The sequence below is a fragment of the Nannobrachium achirus genome (assembly GCF_963921795.1).
Source record: "Nannobrachium achirus genome assembly, chromosome: 18".
In the NCBI taxonomy this organism is placed as follows: domain Eukaryota; kingdom Metazoa; phylum Chordata; class Actinopteri; order Myctophiformes; family Myctophidae; genus Nannobrachium; species Nannobrachium achirus.
In genome coordinates, this window is record NC_137825.1 from 18,669,008 (window position 1) to 18,692,094 (window position 23,087).

General features: G+C 42.6%; 2 protein-coding genes across 9 annotated transcripts in view; both read left to right on the forward strand.

Moving 5' to 3' along the window:
- prkg1 (protein kinase cGMP-dependent 1) overlaps window positions 1-7,104 on the forward strand; it is a gene marked incomplete at both ends in the record, with an annotated part of 172,294 nt that extends 165,190 nt beyond the window's left edge. For all 8 annotated transcript variants that reach the window (XM_080747866.1, XM_080747861.1, XM_080747859.1 and 5 more), the window contains 8 exons: window positions 1,193-1,332; window positions 2,149-2,238; window positions 2,483-2,624; window positions 3,189-3,352; window positions 4,109-4,231; window positions 5,175-5,237; window positions 6,058-6,124; window positions 7,006-7,104. In XM_080747866.1, coding sequence (XP_080603992.1) covers window positions 1,193-1,332; window positions 2,149-2,238; window positions 2,483-2,624; window positions 3,189-3,352; window positions 4,109-4,231; window positions 5,175-5,237; window positions 6,058-6,124; window positions 7,006-7,104 — 888 coding nt within the window. The remainder of the gene's footprint in view (window positions 1-1,192; window positions 1,333-2,148; window positions 2,239-2,482; window positions 2,625-3,188; window positions 3,353-4,108; window positions 4,232-5,174; window positions 5,238-6,057; window positions 6,125-7,005) is intronic.
- Window positions 7,105-18,902: 11,798 nt separating this feature from the next.
- On the forward strand, window positions 18,903-21,711 carry dkk1b (dickkopf WNT signaling pathway inhibitor 1b; the record flags this gene model as incomplete). Its single annotated transcript, XM_080747250.1, has 5 exons — window positions 18,903-19,109; window positions 19,914-20,052; window positions 20,507-20,647; window positions 21,158-21,264; window positions 21,556-21,711. The coding sequence occupies 5 exons, from the start codon at window positions 18,903-18,905 to the stop codon at window positions 21,709-21,711; spliced, it is 750 nt and encodes a 249-aa protein (XP_080603376.1).
- Between the last annotated feature and the right edge of the window lie 1,376 nt (window positions 21,712-23,087).

A 23,087-nucleotide genomic window follows, 5' to 3' on the forward strand; every position in this document is an offset into this window, starting at 1 on the left:
CGTCAGTGTATCAGTATGTTGGTGTGAATACAGTATAATGCACATCGTAAAGCTTTTTAAGAAATGATTTTAAGAAAGGGTGCTAGGCATGTATATAGGTAGGCATGTACAGTAGGTAGATATGTAGACAGACCAACAGACAGACGGATAGGGAGACAGGTGTCAAGGTTTGTGTACAGCATGTGGAGAGAGTTAAAAATATCTCCTGGGGCATTCTGGGAAATCCTGCCGGGATTTCCTTCCTTTTTTGGAAAACGGTAGAGTTTCACCTTCACACTCTCTCCTCCTTCCCCTCTCCTCTCTCTCTCTCTCTCTCTCTCTCTCTCTCTCTCTCTCTCTCTCGCTCGCTCGCTCGCTCAGGTCTGCCCTCAGTTCAGGAATAGTGATTATGTCATGGGTCTATATGCAGACAGTTCAGAGGTCAAGGATATTAATGTCTCAGTACAGGGGGAGCAGCATGTATACACACATGCTGTGGAGGTCATTACCACAGGCAACATGATGTAAACAAACACAGCAACACCATGTCCACAAACACACAAAGTATGCCTAAACACACACAAAGTACACATGGACATAAAGTACATAGACATACCCACCAGTAAGACGCCTAAGGGTGAGGTCACGCCATCTGTCTGGGCCATCTGTCTTGGCCAAATATGGATTGTCGTCTGACATCATACATACAATCCCTTTTATGCCCATATATGGAGATTCTCTTTTATGCCCATATATGGAGATCTCTGCTCTGATTATCTGAAATCATGAAGTCACCTGTGATGTCACAGTGATGTGTCAGGGGAACCACAGTGTCAGGCGTTATAGACAGAGATACGGTCAAGCTGTGACCGTTCGTATACTAAACTACGACCTACGGTCGCAACAAAGTACACAGCAGATGCATATTCTGTATGGATGTTCATTACTTTGACAAAACAGAAGGATTAACCTGTAGCATCTCCTGATATTGTGTGATTAATTCTTTACTTGTATGACTGACTATGCTTGTGAGTACCAAATGTCCCCCACACTCAGAAGAATTGTGTGAAAAAGGCATTCATAGAAACTGCCGTCCTAAAGCATTGATGTCCTCACGATTATAGTAACACAAACGTGTGTGTGTGTGTGTGTGTGTGTGTGTGTGTGTGTGTGTGTGTGTGCGTGTGCGTGTGCGTGTGCGTGTGTGTGTTAGGTGCAGCTGAAGAACGAGGAGGTGAAGACGTTTGCCATGAAGATCCTAAAGAAGCGTCACATCGTGGACACCAGGCAGCAGGAACACATCCGCTCAGAGAAACACATCATGACCGAGGCTCACTCAGACTTCATCGTCAGGTAGCGCTCCATCACCTTCCTTCATGTTGGGGTCACATTCAAAGAAGTGACACCTATGGGCGTCCCTAATTTCCAGGGAAAAGAAGAGACACCCAGAAAAAGATAAAATGTCACCGTAGCCTATATTGATTGATAATTGAAAATAAGGAATAAAGTGAAGTGTGTCCCTTATCAGTTCAATTAAGGGACATGTCTTTTAATTCCCAAATAAGGAACGATTTCTTATTTCGAATACAAAATGTGTGCGTGCGTGAGGTTTTAGGGCTGTCGCACCAAATTCTGGGCCCTGGGTACAAGGATTCACTGCGGGCCCCCCATGAATGTTCTTCATGGGGGGGCGGGGGTTAACCCATTTAGACTGGGAACGCATTATTACGCATTATTTTGTGCTTTAACTATAGAAAAATAGCAGATATACAAGCTCACAGCTGCGAGCTTGTAGATCTGCTATTTTTGAAAAATCGTGGAAATTTGTGCAAGTCTTTGAATATTTCAACTCCTTCTAAGGTTTTTTTGAAAAACCAGTGTTTACCATCTCAAAATATGTAGTTCCAGGGACCCCCCAGAAGCAAAATTTGAGTTACAAATGTTCGCTTAAAAAATACATAGGCCTATATTCAAAGATTTACACACATTTTCACAACTTTTCAAAACTAGCAGATCTACAAGCTTGCAGCGCGTACTCGGTGCCACGCTGTGAGCTTGTATATCTGCTATTAAAAAAATAATAATCAATAGCTAAATAATGAAGGCCCCTCCACCTTGGGCCCTAGTAACTCAGTCCCACTTTTCTCCCCCTTGTGACGCCCCTGTCAGGTTGTATCGAAGCTTTAAGGACAGCAAATATCTGTACATGTTGATGGAGGCCTGTCTGGGAGGAGAGCTGTGGACCATACTGAGAGACAGGTACAGAGGACACACACACACACACACACACACACACACACACACACACACACACACACACACACACACACACACACACACACACACACACGCACTGTATTTACATTCCAGGCAATCTGCTGGGCTTGACGCACGTGTGTGTGTGTGTGTGTGTGTGTGTGTGTGTGTGTGTGTGTGTGTGTGTGTGTGTGTGTGTGTGTGTGTGTGTGTGTGTGTGTGTGTGTGCGTGTGTGTTTGCGTGCAGGGGTTCGTTCGAGGACTCGACCACGAGGTTCTACACAGCGTGTGTGGTGGAGGCCTTCTCCTACCTGCACTCTAAAGGAATCATCTACAGAGACCTGAAGCCTGAGAACCTCATCCTGGACAGCAGAGGATACGCCAAGCTGGTACTGCTCCTCTCCTCTCCTCCTCATTGCATTTTAATGCACCTTAAGTGCATATTAACTCCAGTGCCCGGAATCTCCACTAGAGGGCGCCCAGTGGCCAGAGAATCCACCATAGACATACGCTGTATATGCACAAGCCGTGCGGAGAAGCCCAATTTTCTGCGATTTAGCCGTGATTAAACCCTGCGCCCCTCATAGAAAGGCATAGAACAGAGAAAATTAGCTCTAAAGATCCTGGATTGCATTGGAGTGGACGGCAAATATCGGCGGCGCAGAAACCAGGACTGCAGCTTAGGCAATTGGCACTGGGTGAAAAAATGGGTTACAAAATCGTGGGATAAAAAAGAAAAAAAGAATGCTCATTTCCATCCATAGTACCCAGACAAAAAAAAAAACAAGCAACAAAAACTTTACTCTTGTCCTCTCTCATCTGTGTGTGTGTGTGTGTGTGTGTGTGTGTGTGTGTGTGTGTGTGTGTGTGTGTGTGTGTGTGTGTGTGTGTGTGTGTGTGTGTGTGTGTGTGTGCGCGTGTGTGTGTGCGTGTGTGCGCGTGTGTGTGTTCAGGTGGACTTTGGCTTCGCCAAGAAGATCGGTTTGGGGAAGAAGACCTGGACGTTCTGTGGAACACCGGAGTACGTGGCTCCAGAGATCATCCTGAACAAGGGTCACGACCTCTCTGCTGACTACTGGTCCCTGGGCATCCTGATGTATGAGCTGCTGACCGGCAGGTGGGACTACTGAACACATGACAATAAAGTAGACTAAGTACAGAGTGAAAGGTAAAGTTTATTAAGTATTGACGGTTCAAGTGGTTAAATATCTGAAAACACAAATTGACATGAATCCAAAATACACTGACGATTGTGCTGTCAAACAATGAAACTATATGGAAGCTATATGGTAGTGGGGGTCCCTGCTTCATCTCTCTCTCAACTAAGGGGTTAAGTTAGGGTGAGGGTTTAAATGGTTAAATATCTGAAATTACATTACATTAATATGAATCGAACGTATTCATATAAAAAAAACAGACTCATTAATTAACATAATGCTGATGATATTGCTGTCAAAAAAGCCTATGCAGCTATCCATGAAATATGAAAACGTTTAGTCTGCAAACAATGTTATGCAATATGTAGCGGGTCATTGGCCTAAATTATTTTTAAATTGATTAAATGCACAGGATGAATTCCCATGCAAATACCTCAACAACTAATGAGGCAACACACATATTAGTAATAATATTTTATTTTGTATTTTATTTTCTAATGAACTAAGGTACAGTTACAGTAGAAGATAATTGGGATGATGGTGAAGCAGAGTATACAGTAACAGAGTATTCTATGTCACTGTCACCTGCTATGGCATAATTGTAATGTATGCAGCCATGCCAATAAAGCTGTACTGAATTGAAATCATTTAATTGAAATTATGTAATATTCATCAACTCTCCCTCTCCCTCTCCCTCTCCCTCTCTCTCCCTCCAGCCCTCCATTCACAGGTCCTGATCCTATGAAAACATACAACATCATACTGAGAGGCATCGACATGGTGGAGTTCCCCAAGAAGATCCACAAGAATGCTGCTAACCTCATCAAGAAGCTCTGCAGGTAGACAGGTACACACACAGACAGTTAGTCAGACAGACAGACAGACAGACAGACAGACAGATAGGTAGGTAGGTGTACAAACACAGTCAGACAGGCACATATAGACAGATACAGAGGTTCACAGACAGATGGATGCATTATCTCCAAAAAGTTAGCGACACCCACAGCCACAACACCAGAGGGAACGCACACAATGATCTAATAACACAAACCCATAAGACAAATATGGGTAAATTCTCCTTCTACATCACTGCCACCCAGGTGTGGGATTCCTTGACTACCTCCCTTAAAACATGTAGCTCGCTGGCATCCTTCAAAACTGCCCTGAAAACTCACCTTTCAGGAGGCCAGAGAAGGAGGTAGTTATCACTTCTCCCAGAGACAGGCGAGAAGTGAGCACCCCCACCCCCTTGTTTTCCCTATCCTGTACATATAGTGTTTTTTTATAAACTGCAATATTATTGTATGTTTTCTTTGCTTGCTATTTATTATGTCCATGAATTAAATACAGAGGGCTTCCAACGTAAAAAAGACCGTAAAAAGTCTTATTTGGGATGTTCCTTTTAGGCAGGGTGTTTAACTGTACTTGTACTGTAGTACATTTCAATTGTATTGACTATACTTGTACTGTTCTCCATTTTTGTCTAATAAAATAATCAATCAATCAATCAATGGATACATACAGTCGAGCAGGGGTCTTCAACAGGGGATCCGGGACCCCTAGGGTGTCCTCAGAGTTACTACAGGGGGTCCTCCAAATCTTCCAATTCTTTTTATATGAACAACTTGAAGCCTAGTGTCCATATTCTGAGAACTGTGGCCAAAAATAGCAGATCTACAAGCTCACAATGCCTCGCGCTGCTTATATACATACATACACTGGATACATTGTATTTGAAATGTCTATTTAAAAATGTTGTGGTGTGTGTGTCTGTCCCCTCAGAGACAACCCTTCAGAGAGACTGGGGAACCTGAAGAACGGAGTGAAGGACATCCAGAAACACAAGTCAGTCCACACAGCTTCTCACTGATGCACTGAACAGCTCACACAACCTTTCATTATCATCCTTTCTCACTCGCTTGCCTTGATCTTTCCCTCTTATTATTTCTCTTCTTCCACACTCCGTCCCTCCTTCCTGTGTCTCTCTGTCTCTGTCAGACTCTCTCTCTCTCATTTACTTGCGCCAGCAGAGCATGCAAGTGCTGTCTGTATTCGGCCGACTGTGCAAAGGCAGGGCCTTTAGCCAATGAGGGAACATAAACCACCAACAAGTGCAACCTGATATAAATAACAAGGCACAAATTGGCTTGTTGCCCACCCACATACATGAAACCAAAATACACTGACGATTATGCTGTCAAACGATGAAACTATATGGAATCTATGAACAGGTTGTGGGGGGTCCCTGCTTCATCTCTCTCTCTCTCAGCTAAGGGGTCCTTGGCTTGAAAACGTTGAAGACCCCTGAAGTAGGGCATTCGTTTACGAGAAGAAAATAAAAGTTAGAATATAGAGATAGGAGGTTTCTTTCTCCTCCCCAAACAAACATCCTCTTTCAGCGAGTCGTGGTTTCATGGAGGAGTCCTGCATGTATTCTGCTGATGTTTACTTTGAGGTTTAGTACCTTATTTATTTGTATTTAAACGTGGTTTTGGTTTGATTTGATCTTTTGGACGGTGATCCATACGTGCCAATGAAGCTGTATATGAAGCTGTATACTGAACTGATTGAATGATTGCATATAAATGATGAAATATTCATTAACTCTCTCTCTCTCTCTCTCTCTCTCTCTCTCTCTCTCTCTCTCTCTCTCTCTTTCTCTCAGGTGGTTTGAAGTGTTTAACTGGGATGGTTTAAGGAAAGGAACGCTGACCCCTCCCATCATACCTGATGTAAGACAGCACATTTAAAAAATAACATGGTGGATTTATTCAAGTTTGTACTTTAAAGGTGTATTCAGTGATAATGAAAGTGGCCGGGGGTCATCTTGTCACAGAGTGGAAATATTTAGTTTTTTATAGATTTTCTACACCATTATAATGTTCTCATTTTGATCATTAGACCCAATCACTGAATATCAGTAGACTTACGTCTCCAGCTTCAGGATAGGTATGATACTGATTGATTTACTACGAGACTGTGGCATTTTATGAGTTCAGTAGTTTACAATCTAGGCATTTAGCAGATGTTCTTAATTCAAAGCGACTGTGGTTCTCAAAACTTTTATTTTGACCATCATAACTAAACATCATAACATAACGACGGCCATACTCTACCCTGATTGGTCGAGGACTGGCTGGCCACCTCTGAAAACGGAATCTAGCTATGCTGGCAACACGGGCCATGGTGGAAGTCCCCATATGGTCAGCACACATTCTAGTGAGGAGAATGAATGGAAAATGTACCAATTATATTTTTATTTGAATGAAATACAATCACTGAATATACCTTTAAAATAAATAAAAAAATGGATGATTGATATTTCTATACAATCGTTGTATTGATGTTCATGTATTGTTGCATTCCCTTGCTTATCGTACTGATGTATGTATTACCTTGCTTTTTGTAAGTCGCTCTGGATTAAGAGCGTCTGCTAAATGCCTGAACTGTAAACTGTTATGATATTAAATGTTATTATTATTTCTCATCTGCTATTATTATTATTATTATCATCGTCATTTATCTCAGGATTAGGAATACTATTACAAATACTGCCCTTACAATTTCTAGTATAGGTGTTCTTATCCTCATCATCGGTATGATCTTGTCCCAGGTGTCCTCTCCTACAGACACCAGTAACTTTGACAACTTCCCAGAGGACGCAGACGTGCCGCCCCCGGACGACACCTCAGGGTGGGACCACGATTTTTAGAGTCCTCACCCCACCTACCCCCCCTCCTCCAGCTCTCTCTCTCCCTCTCTCACGTTCTCCTTTTTACCTGGTGGGACAGTCCTAAAGGTGACACACACAACAACAGCAAAAACTCCTTCCTCTGTTGACCTAGGGCAGAGTAAGTCAGTGCATCGTATTTATTTTAATTTATCTAATTGTATTTCATGGTTTTGACCACGACTGGTACCAGTCAGTGACACCAGCAGGAATGGAGACGGGAATCCGTAGTACTGTGTTTTCCGTCATCATGTTTGTCTGCTCCACATGATGTCAACCGAACGAGACGTCACACGGAAGTTGCCTCCGACACCCACAGACAGGCACTCCTCCTGAGTTCACAGCACTTATCACAGCTGAGCCTTGTTTACCCATCAGTCCGCAGGACATCAGAGGAGAACGCTGGCTCTGGGCTCTCTGTCAGGGGTTATAGAAACCTTATCTGTTGTCAGACAATAGCCTAATCCCCCCCAGTACTCAAAACGTCAGACAGAGGAATCGGATCGGGTTCGGCTTTACGGAATCAGAACGCTCCACGCTCCCAAGTTTGCGTCATTTCAAAGCGACTGCAATTAGTTATGGTGATGACGTGTCACACGGCTGGATCGCTGGACCACTCCGGAGCCCGGACTGGTTGTCGCGTGACGGAGGGAGGATTTATACGTTGACGTTGCGCATTCCGACGAAGACACTTCCGCAACGGAGACAAGAAGGGAAACATTCGATGTATCCCTCGCTGATCCCTCGCCCCCCGAGCCTCCCCTCTCCTCGCCCTCTCGGCTTCTCCAAAAAAAAGCACATGAAAACGGAGTTCAGGGGAGGACGAGGAGGAGGCAGAAATGCAGTATTGGAATTTGGCCAGTGTAGTGGTTCTCAAACATTTTCTCCATGTCATGGAGAGACCCAAATCAATATGTATTTGAAGCTCTCAAACTTTTAAATTTCAAGGACCCTTAACTCTAACAGTATACTAATGGAACCAATTCCATTTGCATACAAGTTATAAAGTTACTGACTTTGTAAGGGTCAATTTAAAAACCCCTAAAGGAACCCAGAGAGTCCTTGGACCCCACTTTGAGATGTACTGGTTTAGTTATCTTGTCTTGATTAGTCTAGTCTAGTATAACTGGTGTAGTCTAATTGATCCAAAACAAATTTAACTGGGCACCCCCTCAAACCCCTCCTCAAGAGGCCCTGAGGGGGTCCCTGGACCCCAGTTTGAGAACCACAGCAGTGTGGCTGCTGCCAGGAACAGTGTTAACTCATTTAATACAACCGTTATCGTCAACAATGCTTTGTTTTTTTTAAACGTTCCTTTTTTCCCTCATCATTCTTCATAATGTAAATCTTGTTTTCTCGTGTATAATGCTGCTGTTGCTATATTGATGTTTGTACATTGTACATAGGCTACTTGGCTTTTCTTTCTACACACATGTCGTGTGTACACTAAAACCTTTAATTTAACATAATGGTTGCGGTCGGGTGGAAACTTTGTATGTCCAAAACAGTTCCTTTTTTTTATTACTATTAAAGAAACTACTATAAATAGTGAAAATAGACTACAAGCTGATGATTTTACTGTGTAAAGTATGTTCATGCTTGTAGGTGTACTATTTTCACTACTTTTGTATGACAAACGAGGGCATTAATTTACAACAGAAATACATACAAAATTTAAATATAGAGATACAAGGTTTCTGCCCGACAGCAACGACATATCTCATCCCTCCATTCTTCATCGCGTCTCATTGTAAAGCTGAGAGCTTTTTCAGCAACACATTTTGCCAAAGTGAATTTTGTGTTTTTGGGGATATCTTTCCCCAAAACGGGTTGTTTGAAGTGTTTATGGGTGCCCTCATCGAAGACAGAATTTCCTCTTGTTTTTTTTTGTTTTTTTTTGTTTTGTTTGTTTGGAGGAGATGTTATCACTTCCATGTGCCAAGTTTAGTCAAATCGACACCAACTCTGTTGGTCTGGAATCTGGATAAGAACATATCACAGCACCGTGCTGTTCTCCTTTCTGGCCACAAGAGGGCAGACTGTTGCTGTATTCACACTGTGTACAGAATGAAATTCAAACAATTCAGTGATAGATCAGTTTATAAACTAAAGGGCCTCACAGATGAGAGGCCGATGTTGGGTCAGATCAGATCTCGTGCCCGGGGTTTATCGGTGTTCATTTCAAACGACAGCGATCCTCTGTCTTGCGACCGGGCCCGGTATATCCCGCTGTGCCAAGTGAAATATCTCAGACCATTACAAATGAGACCGACGTCTCGCGATTCTAGCCACCCACGATCTCGGGGGGGTGGTGCCATGAGAGACGTGACTAGATGAAGATTCCGCCCCCTCAAGAGGGATAAAATCAAGAGTGTTTTTCTCTCTCTCTCTTCACGTCAGTTTAATTGCCATTTGTTTAATGTTTTGACAATGAGGGTGTTCCAGGTGATCCCCAGCTTAATGATGGAGACCAAATGGTAACCAAAAGGACTATTATTTATACTATTATCTTTCTCCAAAATAATCAATTAGGCCTACCGCATGCCAGCAAAGTCAACGAGCCAACGACCCAATTAGCGCAGAAGTCCTGCAGCTGCGGTGTTCTGACTCGCTATGGTCCAAAATCCATTTTATTACCTAATTAAATATTAAAACAGCGAAATTAAACAAATATATTCGCTATAGTCTATAACAAAGAGTCTCTCTCTCTCTCTCTCTCTCTCTCTGTCTGTGCCATATTTGTAGCTAATAATGCAGTATTGATACTTTTACTTAAGTAAAGAATGGGAGTATACTTTTTCCATCACTGCGCAAATTAGACTACAGAGGCGCACATGGGTATGGTATAACGTACCTTGATTACAGGAGAAAATAATAAAATGTACTTCTTAAAATGAATTCATCATGCTTGTGCTTGTTGCTAAAAAGTAGGTATTGGCAACATGACTAGTGTATTGCAAGACAACAGCCATGTTACCATACCTTAGCATTTGCAGAACTGACGCTGCTGGCAGCCGGAGGAGGAGGACATTATGAGCGAGTGTGCAGGCCTATTCGTGGACTCTTTTTATTCTGACTTTGGTTGGTGTTATTACTGTTATGTTGATATGATTGATCTGAACCAAGCTGGACCCAGTGGATTATGTAGTCTACAAGGAAGCACGTTGGCTGTCTCACCCTGTCTGTCTGTCACAGCAATGGATTAATTGGTAGAAGTTGGTGTTACATTCTTCTTTCGTGTATCATCGTCCTTTGCACACAAGTGATAACTGCGCCATCATGACAAAACATTATAAAAACAAAGGTAGGTTGGTAGTCTTCTCGGTAGGCTACTGTGCGCACACTGGCCGCTGCTCACTTTATAGATATTATAATTATATATTCAGTTATGTTTTTGGCAAGCGAGACGCGAGATGTGATGCGCATCCAGCAAGACACGGCTGAGAGTGTCGCATCTCCAATATCATTGATTGACCAGTGTCCACTCCTAAAAAGCATCAACCAGCATTTTAACGGCAACCAGCCAGACATTAAACAGACATGAGCTTAATCAGCTAATAGCAATTATGAATGTCCAAACCTCGCCGTTGTGGGCGTGCAGTCGCAGGAAAAAAAAAAGTTTAACCTCTCGCTTTTTTTTTTTTTTTTACTGTCCCACCAACATCCAAGCATATAGAATAGGGACAGGCCTAGGTTCCTCAATATCATTTAGCTGGGGACCCCCTGGAACTCCCCAAGGACTGGCGGTCCTCTTTGAGGACCAATGAACAAACTGACAGAACGAGAGGCGCAATGGCAATGATGTGCCTGCAGCCCGCGCGTAAAAGTAAAAAAAAAAAGGAATGCAATGGAATGTCTCTGACTTTGAGTATTACATTATATGAATAAGATATTATATATAGGGTGTCTGTCTGTCAAATTGCACAAGGTCAATTTAGAGCCCTTATAATACACGGATAGAACAGCACTGCCCTAGCCAAATCTGCGCAGCAAAAAAAAAGACACTGCCTTGTTGCCAAATGACTGCGCAGAAGAAGAAAAAAGAAGAAAGAACGCTATAGGCTATAACGTTTTTGAACAAGTGATTACAACAAGGGAGAGAGTAGGCTAAAGTAAAAAGTAAGTAGGCTAATAATAATAATAAAAGTGTAGGCTGTGACAGAATACCTACACTCTGCGCAGCCTAAAAAAAGGAGGAGCTGGCTTCATATAATCTGATGCAATCCCGTGAGCTCATTCAGACGACAATAATTGTAAAGGATTCCTACCCGATGACCCGAAAATATCAAGCTTTTTTGATATTATCGTGAGTGCTCCCGACGAGTCCCGAGGTCATAAAATAGCTAATTAACATAATCCGATCGTGTCGGGGTACTGTTCAAGCCCAAGACCGATTCCGGGGCCGACCAAACGATTTTCCCGGGGGGTCCTCCCGAAATCTGGTCGGGGATCCTCGGCCCCGGGATCGGCTCAATGTGAACGGGCCCTTAGACACACACACACACACACACACACACACACACACACACACACACACACACACACACACACACACACACAGTGGAAACAACTATTACAACAAAACAACATAGAAAACAAATTTTAATGAAAGATAATGTCCTCATATTTATTGTAAAGTTTTGGAGTGACTAATGTTTTGTATCTATTTACAAGATGTTGATCTGATCCTCTCCTGACTACGCATACGCAACGAGAGAGAATAATGTTATGTTTCTAAATATACTAAAGTGCAATTACGATACATATTTTAGGGAGGAAGTGGAACTGATTATATTTTTAGTGACCAAAAATCTATTTAAATGGAAAGATGAGAGCAGAGCCTGGGCTGTATAGACAGCGCTGCCGCGTAGCTGTGGTGTCGGTGCACAGCCGCACACACACATAGGTTCCGCTTAACACTACAGTTATGGTTGCCACTCTGAGATAAATATATTTTTCTACCTTTATTTGGATAGTACAGTTGAGATGGACAGGACGCAGGAGAGAGAGATGGGGAGTGACATGCAGCGAAGGTGGCCGGGCTCGGGAGTCAAACCTGCGACTCGTGACTCGCTGTTAGGCTGCATTGGAGCCTATATGGTTCAGAAAAGGTTGAGAACCACTGCGATGGGAGGTGCCGTCAAGCAAGCAGGGACATGCTGGGCTCGGGAAAAAAGAGTTGGATAGGCCCTCATTGCGCGCTATAGAGCTGCTGCTACTCAAAGATTTGCCATTTCAGATCATGACAAGTGACAAGCCAGTGGGTCAATTACATGAGTTATATTTGTCGTTGTCGGGTGGAAACCTTGTACGTCCAAAACCGTTTGTTTTGTATTTATCATTTAAAAATGATTCACTACTTTTGTTCAACGGCCTTGTATGATGAAGCAGGGCTTTGCTTTGCGAAAAAATGTACAAATTTGAAACTTGGAGATGGACAGTGACGATTTACTTTGTTGGCTGCCCAGCCCCCAAAATGTAAAGAAGGCAGACATTTTATTTGTATTTTTTTCCTAATGGCCGGCCTGGACCGGCCAGGAATGAACCGGCCGTTTGGGAGTTGTCCCGCTTTTCCCAATGGCCAGCACGCACGTCCCTGCGAGCAAGGCACCTGTATCAGACAGCCCTGTCCTTCACTGTAAAGCTCAGTCTCTTTGTACAACTTGATTCTTCACTGGAGAAAAACAGGCAGTTATAGGTTGTCGGTCCAGCCCAGGCAATACACAGTATCATCCTTAAGTGGCATTACCACCACGCACGATAAAGATAAAGATATCATTTTAAAAATCGTTCTCAACTCATGTGGATGGTAGCGTCCACACCACAACGATAACACCAACATATATATATTGTAATAGTTATCTTTATCGTGCCCGGTGCGAATGACATTTTATAGTTCAGTTAACTCAGAGAGTGTAGCCTACACAAATCCATTGGTCCATTTGGTTACATTTGTACACTCTTGAGAGTGACGCAGAGGACGCAGAGGATTTTACTGTGTAAAGTATATATTTATGTATATCTATATATATAATATGTATGAATTGTTATTTTGTGGTAAAATATTTATTCGATGAAGTGAGAGTCACTGGTTCATTTGAATATATTGCGGATATTGATTGTGTTACTGAAATGCTTTTTTGATGTTTGAATGGTTACATTTTATGTTGCTGATGTTGTTGTTATTATTATTATTATTATTGTTGTTGTTGATGTTGTTTTTATTGTCATTGTCCGCCAATACAGCGGCAGCCACAATGAGGTAGCTTTTCACCTGCAGCCAAATAATTCCTTCTGGGAGAGGAACCGCAGTGTTTTGCAGGACATTTGGAAATGGTGAGACATGTACCCATGTGGCTGTGTACACCCCCCCCCCCTCACTGCACGCTCATTTTGGCAAGCCAAGTGCCTTAGAAACGGCATAATTGTCCCTTATTGTCACAAATGCCTGGCACCATCTCCATCTCCCCCAAAGCAGTCTTCACATTAAGATCAGTGGGTTGAACACGAAACCTTGGAATAAAACCATGTTTTAGCCCGTTTTATTCCACTGGCAAGCAATGTTGTGATACATGTGGATAATTTATGTTTCTCCAGGCCACCTAAATCATCTCTGAACCGAGTAAATCTTCCCTCTCTTCACTTCCTATGGAAGAAAAGATTAGTGCCAAACTCAGTCTCGCTTTTGGACCCCCCAAATAATATCTTGTCAGGTTCTAATTCTTATTATTCTAATTATTAATTTGCTCCACAAAAACTCCCACCTCATCATTTTTGACCCACAATGTGTGCATTGTGGGGCAATGTGTGTTATGTTACGTAACTGATGTCAAATTGTGGGCCACCGCACTCCCATCAAAGCAGGCTTTTAATGTGAAGACATGAGAGGAGGGACCCCATGCTTATATTCTGTGTGTGTGTGTGTGTGTGTGTGTGTGTGTGTGTGTGTGTGTGTGTGTGTGTGTTACTGATGCTGCATGCCAAGGTGACACAGGACTTTTGACCTGTTGCCCTTTCTGTTTTTTCTGCTGCTTTTCTATTGGTCCAGCCATTTCTATTGAAATGCCTTCTTTTTTTCTTAAAATAAAGCCTCTAAATTTCAACCTGAACTTTTATTATTGACCCCCTCATGCATCATGACTCGATGTGAACTCATGACAATATGTATAGGCCTAGTGGGGTAGCCGCCTACTGGGGTGGTTCAAGGAATACATGAAGGGGGGGCACTATAGAAAAAATTGGAAATATCTTTTTTGGGGGGAGGTAAGACCGAGTACTAGAGAAGAGTTTTTGGTGAGAAGAGTGGGTACTAGATGGCACTTATAGGGTGAGAAGAGTGGGCACTAGATAGATACGCCCGGGCACTTTGGGGGGGGACTGCCCACTTTTCCGAGGCCTGTTGTTGCCCAGAATGTTTTTGGTGCACACAACACTTCCTGTTACTGACCTGAGAGGTTACAATCTTTACACTACAAGTGATGAACAGATGGTGTGTGTGTGTGTGTGTGTGTGTGTGTGTGTGTGTGTGTGTGTGTGTGTGTGTGTGTGTGTGTGTGTGTGTGTGGGGGGGGGGGGGGGGGGGGGGGGGGGGATACAGAGGGAGAGGGCAGAGAGAGATGTGAGAGGGAGAGAGAAAGAGGGAGACAAAAAGAAAAAGAGATTTAGACAGTAAATGAACACTGAATATATGTACCACACATTAATAGGCTATAGCTTGATTCATTGGTTTTCTCTGTCTGCATGGCAATGACATTGAAACATGTCATATCTATAGAGCTATAATAGTTATAATAGATGTCAACTTTTTTGCCCAGCGGTTTGCTGCTTTGTGAGAACTGAAGAGAAGAAGCGGCCCATGGCTGAAGCCAGTTTGTTTGATGACGGCTACTATCAAAGGCTTGATGTTTGACACCACGGCGGGGCTCCGGGCCGCACAATTAAAACAAAGGCGCTCACACCAAAGAATGGGCCTGAATGCGAGATGATTGAGGCCTAATGAAGTGTGCTGTAGGTTTGTCTTCCATTGTAACCAGATCACCCCGTTAGGGACATCAAAGGCCGGGCCTGTGTGTTCAGGGAGGGCCCGCGGGAGATGTTGTGAGACTGTTAATTCATTTGTGTGTGTGTTTGTGTTCTAATATAGTTGGTAAAAACCCACCTTTCAGACAGACTTCTCTGCGGTTTCTCCTTTAGAATACACTGTTGCTTTGCTTAACTTGACCTGGCATGTTTGTTGTGCAGGCTATCTGTTCCTTTTAATTGCTCTGCGTTTGTTTGAGGCTGTTTTAATTCACCAGTGTGGGTTTGTGTAGACTATAGAGCTCCGAAAATTATTATTATAGCCTATTTATTATAATTATTAAGTATTTGGAAACTTTCCAGATTGAATATGCATATGTTATAGTCAGAAATATAGACCTACTGTAAATAGCATGTAGCCTGCAGTAATAAGACATTAATTCAGGCTAAAGGGATCATAACATAAAAGATTAACACAATGTCATCAACAAATACAAACATCTAGGCCTATATGTTGCTAAAAGAGATGGCAATTTTACATGCGTCTCCTAATATGTTTGAAATGAGATGGTTTTTTTTTTTGTTTCTCAGACCAATTTAGAAAGAAGTTACAGTAGCCTATACACATCCTTTTTAATAGATGGTGTCAGGGCTTTCCAAACTATAATTCGGGTCAGCTGCTGACTTTTGATTAAATAGGTTTAATTATTATATATTATTAATTATTATGTGGGCCTATCACGTGTTTTTAACTTTGAAAACTCGCCCATCCAATATGCTGGATATTATTTTATTGTTCAAGAATAGGCCTAGATCGACCAGATGATATGACTGTGTCAAGCGTTTAGGTGTTTTTTATTTTATTTTGTATTGCATATGCTATGACTGTTTTGTTAGTTAGGCCTATATGTGTCACAATGCAAAGACCCATCGTAGCCCTATAGGAGTAAATTCGTATACTCGATCTGGATTTTATTAATTGAAGCTTAATGTCACGAGGAAAGAGAGAGAGACTATAGAGATGACTGAGATGGAATTGGAGAGGGAGAGGGGGAGAGATGCAGTAGCCAGCCCTCTGATGATGAGTGAAGTCCTTATCTACAGAGAGTTATTATTATCAGCTCATGTTTGCTTCCTTTTCGACAGCTCCTCCACTCGGTGTCTCATTATAAAGGTGACCACCAACTGGACGCTATTTGCATACCTGGGGGTCCTTCTCCCCTTTGATGGTCCCCCTCCTCACGGGTCCCCGCCCGCAATGTGTGTTTCACCAGCGACCCCCCAGCGGGTCCAATTAGGGATCAAACGGCGCTAATGACTGACTCAATGGGCCGAATGATCACAGATTAACACAACACACACCAGCACAGTGTCTGATCTACGGCCTTCCATGTTTGTTTGCGCCTACTGCTTTTAAACCGTCCGGTTGGTATAGCCTATAGCCTACGTCAGTGGTTCTCAAAGTGGGGTCCGGGGACCCTCTTTGGGTAGGCCTATTTGTAACTCAGAAAGTGTACAAATGCACTCTCATGATTTAAATTATCACTGATTTTACAATACAGGCCTATACATTGGGGTCCAAGAGATAGAAATTCCATTAACTACGCCTACAGTACCGATTTACACATGATCTGGACCCCGAGGCTAGGCATAGGCTACATATTTTTGATCGATTGAATACTTTATTTACAATTAGCAAATAATAGCCTATATGCTATGGCTACAATAGCCTACGATTATACAATGATGCTAAAAGGATTCCCTTCCCTTGTAGGTCCCTTGTATTCAATTCATCAAGACATAAAGACATGCAATGCAATAGCATTTCTGGTGTTAATCTTTGACTTTTCTAGGACCAGTTACACATTGCAGACAGGTGCTCTTTTATGGAGGTTTTGAAGGAGGGTAGGCCAATTGGGAGTCACACTTTTGCATGCACGGCTGCATGGTGATGGTTGGACATTCCACATTTTGGTGGCATAAGTTAACAGTAGAACGAACTCAACCCCATGTTTGTGCAGAATCTGGATTGAACACTGCAGGTGCTGTGTTTCACCTTATTGTCTGACAGTATATCCCTGTTCCCTTTGGTAGCCTATTGAAGACCAGGCCCATTGCAATTAAGCTTTACTACCCTGAGCCATCCCACCCTAGCATAATGAACATAAATTAGGCAGATATAGCCTATAGCCTACTACAAGGTCACACCAAAAGAAAGGATGCCTTAAATATAGACTTCGTATGAGGCTACTAACTATTATAGCATATCTATTCTATTTTGGAGAACAAATACACTTTTCCCCCATATGATATCTCATCACATATGAGTCAATGTGATATATCACATTGACTCATAGAGCCCTCAGCCCAATTATGACACAAGCTTGACGTTTTCTCTCCCCCCCAATGAAAATGCCGAACTCTACTTACAAGAATAAGAAAATGAAACAACAGCAATACACATAGGCATAGCGAAAATAAATACATCAAATAAAATAATAACTTAAAAACTAACAAACACCTCAGTCAGCTTATATTACTAGCCTATGACAGTGAATCTATTGTTTCGGTGGACCCGCTGGGAAGCAGCCAGGATAAGAAGAATAGGCTATGCTCGCTGTCACTCAAGAGTAAAGTGTGAAATAGCCTATAATGAAACGAAATGACACTTTTCAGCAAGTCATCATTTAACGAGCCGTTTAGAAAAATTAACACTCCAAAGACGCGTCTTCTTTGCTTTAGCCTAAAGGCATGCACTGACTCGACAGCCCCCCTCCCATCTACCTTCTATTATCCTGATTGTAATAGCCTAATTGATGATTAGGCTGTTCTATGACGCTGATTCCGCGATGATGCTTAAAACTGTTGAAATGGTGATCATCTGAAAACAGTCGGCGTTTGATGTCAGCCGGTGGGGGGCCGGGGCGTCACAAGGGGAGGGGGGAGTGGGACTAGAGTTAGTAGGGCCTTAATTATTTTATAGCCTATAGCTATTGAAAAATATGATTTGAACGATTTTTCAAAAATAGCAGATCTACAAGCTCGCCGTGCAGCACTCGGTGCCGCGCTGTGAGCTTGTAGAGCTGCTATTTTTCAATAGTTAAAGCACAAAATGTGAGTGAATCCTTGTACCCAGGGCACATAATTTGGTGTGACAATGACATCCCTGGGGGGGCCTATAGCGGTTTGGCTGATAACAGACACCACAGGGAGGCGTTGGTTTTTGCTTCCAGAAGATAGATCTGTAGACCCCCATGTCCAGCAGCCCCAAGTACTAGGCTAGTAGAGTGCGTGTGTGTATGCGTGAGTGAGTAAACAGTGCCCGTGTGTATTCATCTGTGTGTATTGGGCACGCCTCTTTGAGCACCCCCCCCCCCCCCCCCACCAATTTTTCCTGTCACACATGACCGTGTGTGTGTGTGTGTGTGTGGGTGGGTGGGTGCACAGTGGTATAAATGGACCGTCAGGTAGCAAGAGAGACAGTACGAACTGAGAGAGACAGAGAGAGAGAGAGCTGTTCAGAAATCATTCACAGATTTTGGGATTTTTGGACGTTTCGGACCTATCATCCCGTCATAATTATTTAGCCTACGATTCAACTATTGCGCTTTCTCCGTGCAAGTTGCGTGTGTTTGTCAGCAGGATCATATAGGCTATATTGAGCTATTTTATAGCATATTTCTTCATTATTTCTCTGCGTCTTTTGGGAGATTTTGGGAACTTTTCCATCGTTTTTAGTGAGACTTTCTTTTAAAGGAAGGATGCATTTCCTCGCGTTCTTCTTCTCGGCGCTCTTGTGTGTGTGCTCCGGCTCGTTGATCGTGAACTCCATCAACGCCATCAAGAGCCAGATCCCCTCCTCCCCGGCGCCAGGGAGCCCCTCGCACCACGGCGTGGGACCGCTGCACGTCCTCGAGGACATGGTCGTGATGGACAGCAAGCACACTCTGCTGCTGGATCCCATTCAGGTAAATGGCACGAGTCTACATATATACTTCTAAACTACTAAAGCCTACCACAGTGGTTCTCAAACATTGTAATTTGAAGGTCTCCCCATAACTGTGACAGTGTAGGCTACACATACGGGTCCATTTGGTTCCATTTGTAGCCTACACTGTAAAAGTTACAGACTTGTAACGGTCAATTTAGACCCCCATAATAGAGAGTCCCTGAATTCCACTTTGAGAACCACAGTACTATAGGCCTACAGTGGTTCTCAAAAGTGTTACCATTTGTACACTGTCAGAGTTACAGACTTGTATGGGTCAATTTAGAACCTTCCAAGGAGTCCCTGGACCCCACTGAGAACCACTGCAGTATAATAGGCCTAACTATACTATAACTCAAGTAAAAAATCTGTATTAAAAATGTTGTCTTGAGTAGAAGTGGGCCTATATTGATATCAAAGCATAGGCTACTTACAGAAGCCTATACTCATTATGCAGAATCCGAATGGCACATTTCACAATAATTGCACTTTACAGAGAGAGAGGACAATTATAAAGCTCTCTCTCTCTTTGATGTTGTGCAGAAACCTTGTATCTCCATATTTTAAAGTTGCTTATTCTTTTGTGTAGATGAATGCCCTACATTACAAGCTCAAATACCCCCTCACATTTTGAGCTTGTTGATCTGCTCTTTTTGCTATTTTGAATTAGAATTCTGAAAAAAGTAACAGTTTTGGACTTATGAGGTTTCCATATACACTGTATAACATACTCATATATGCACATGTATTTATTTATTTGTATTGTATTGGTATTTGTGTACAGTCGCTGAGTTGTTCGGGGGATGCAGAGTGCACAGGTGGCTTCTGTCTGGTGGCCAGGGGGGCGTGTCTGCCGTGCAAACGACGCAGGAAGAGGTGCACCCGTGACACCATGTGTTGCCATGGCAACCAGTGCAGCAATGGTAAGTTACAATAAAACATCTAGTTCTTGATTTTGACTTATATTTACTTTCCTTCAACAAAACATATTTGAGTGGCCAAATATTATTTGGATATTTCCAAATATACGTAGGCCTATAGGTGATGGCCACCTTTGGTATATTTTGAAATATACGTTTGAAATACAATGAAATGCAAGACAATGCGATAGCTCTATGACATCAAAGTTTATCTTTCGATCAGTGACAGTATATTGTGTATGAGAGAGGATATTGATACAGTAGACAGTACACAGTAAACTCCACCTGTTAACTTACAGTGTACACAGGTACCATTGTTACATTTTAGGAGTAATGGCGTAAAGTCTCTGTTAAATGACCATAGTGGGTCACATGTATTCAATCTTTAGTATTATGTTTGTATCTGGTGTAAATTAGACAGTCACTTACTGTGATCTCTCTCTCTCCTTCCCTCCAGGAGTGTGTCTGCCAGTGGAATCAGACATTGTGCAGCAGTTTTCACTGGAGGAAGTGACGCCTAGCAGTCGAATCACCAACAGCACCAGTAGTACGTCTAGTATCAGCACTAGTGGTACCAGCAGCAGTACCAGCACCAGAAGTAACACTCTCCTCGTTAATGACCATGAAGACAATCCAACAGCGGTCCTCCCAGACAGAGGTAGGACATGCCACCAATATTCTGTCTGATGTCAATCTTTGAACTTGGACACACGTTCAGCACTGTATACATACTAGCAATAAAGTGAAGACATTTTGGGTCATGTTGGTAACTAAATATGTCTGAAAAGATGAAGATATCTGACCGTTAATATGACTTTGATGACTACATTTTGAGCTGTAGTGTGTAGCTTTAGTCGAACCACCTGATTGTAAGAAAAAAAGAGAAAAAAGTGTGGTGGCGCCTAATTCATATTTGAATAATACATTTTAAATGGGATGACCCACGCGTTTCGGCTGACAACAGCCTTCTTCAGGGTACCACCTGATTGGTTCGACAACCAGTTCTAAATGTGCCTCACAGTCTAGTTAGTTTGTGTTTGGTGATGTCATCGGTTTCAGATCCAACTTGTTATTCACCTGTCTGTCTGTCTGTCTGTCTGTCCTGCAGGTCTGGAGGGAGACGGTTGTCTGAGATCGTCAGACTGCTCTGATGGACTGTGCTGCGCTCGACACTTCTGGTCTAAGATCTGCAAGCCTGTTCTAAGAGAAGGCCAGGTGAGTGTCAATAATAAAATAGCAAAACGTATACTACGAAAATAGCATAAAGTATGAAATAGGATTAACGTGGTTAAACTGATTGTGATGCTATATTAAATAATCTTTCGGAGGACCCCCTGGAACACCTTGAGTGGTCGTCTCACAGTGACCAACAGTATTTAGACTGTAGTTGTACTGGTCAGCTCAGGGGCAGCTCCCAGTAGCCAATAACTGATCAATTGAATTAGGAAGTCGAATCAAATGAGTAATACAAACAAACTAACTGTTTTGTCCTTCTGTTTGATCCAGGTTTGTACCAAACACAGGAAGAAGGGAGCGCTCGGTTTGGAGATCTTCCAGCGCTGCGACTGCGGTGCGGGGCTAGTGTGTCGGACCCAGAGAGAGCTGCACGAACTCAGGCTGAACAAGGCCGCAAGGAGCCTGCATACCTGCCAACAACACTGAGACACACACACACACACACACACACACACACACACACACACACACACACACACACACACACACACACACACACACACACATGCTGGAGGGTGGATGGCTCCAGTGGGCGGCACATAGTGAGGACGACCACCCACATGAACTTAAAAACAAAATCTGGAAAGTGTTTTTTGACCGTCAGCAGAGCTGTAGGTGTTATTTGTATATAGACGAGATATTTGTATAAACGATATTTTAATTATACGGTTTCGTGACTCTTGACCTCCTCTTCGCCCAGCCAGCAGGCAATCTGATGATAAAATAACATGTTTACTTTCCCTTGTGTGGAGAAAAAATCCTATAGAAATCGAATACATTTTGTAATGACGCCCAAAAAAAACGTCTTGTTTTGTTTCCACCAGTGAGGCTGAAGTGAATGGTGGAAGTAGATATGTTAGTTGAAATGTTGAAATGTCATTATTCATCATACAACAGGACAACAATTATCTTTTTTATTATTATTTCTTTTTTTATAAACATTCCCCCATCAAGCAGCTGGCTGTTGCTACATCGAGGAGTTTCTGTTATCAAAATGTTCTATTTCCATTCAGACATTTTAAATGATATGATATGTTGTTTCTGTATGGAACTGAGTGAATAAAAGTTTATTACAGTAAATTACTGTAGGCTACTAAACAGTGTGTAATGTTCATTTAAGGGGTCACCGCGCTGAGACATATCAGCTAGAACTGTTAACGCCAGCAAAACATTTGTTTTCCATGGCTACTGCGCTCCTCTCCTGTGCAGTGTATAATTTTTTTAGCAGTTTTTAGATGGTTATAAAAGCTAAAATATTCTCAACCTTTCATTGCAAGACACAGAGATGCACTGCTCGTCAATGTCGCGCTTTGCCCAATCAAATCAAATAAGAGACTGGCTTTACTACATTACTACCTCCTTCCCATGTTGAATCCAAAAGTACAGTGAAAAAAAGCTTCTTTATTAGTGGCATTTAATTGTGATTAATTCAGTCTTCCAATAATTAAAATAGCACGGCAATGGCAAGAGCTTGACATCTGCTAGAATCAATTATTTCCCATCATTTGTGAAGCACCACAAGTGTGGTAGGCTACCATTGGGCTGCCCGTTGCATTGGAACAGTGGTTCTCAAAGTGGGGTCCGGGGACCCTCAGCTGGGTTCCTTGAGAGGGTTTCCAAATGGACCCTTATGGTGTATGAATGGAACCAAATGAACCTGTATGGTTCCAATTGGTTCCATTTGTACTCAAAGTTATGGGGGTCTTTGAAATGAAAAAGTTTGAGAATCATTCCATTAGAACATTGTTGAAATGTTGCCTTTCTTAAAGCAAGGTACACAAGGAATGTACACAGAAATGCAA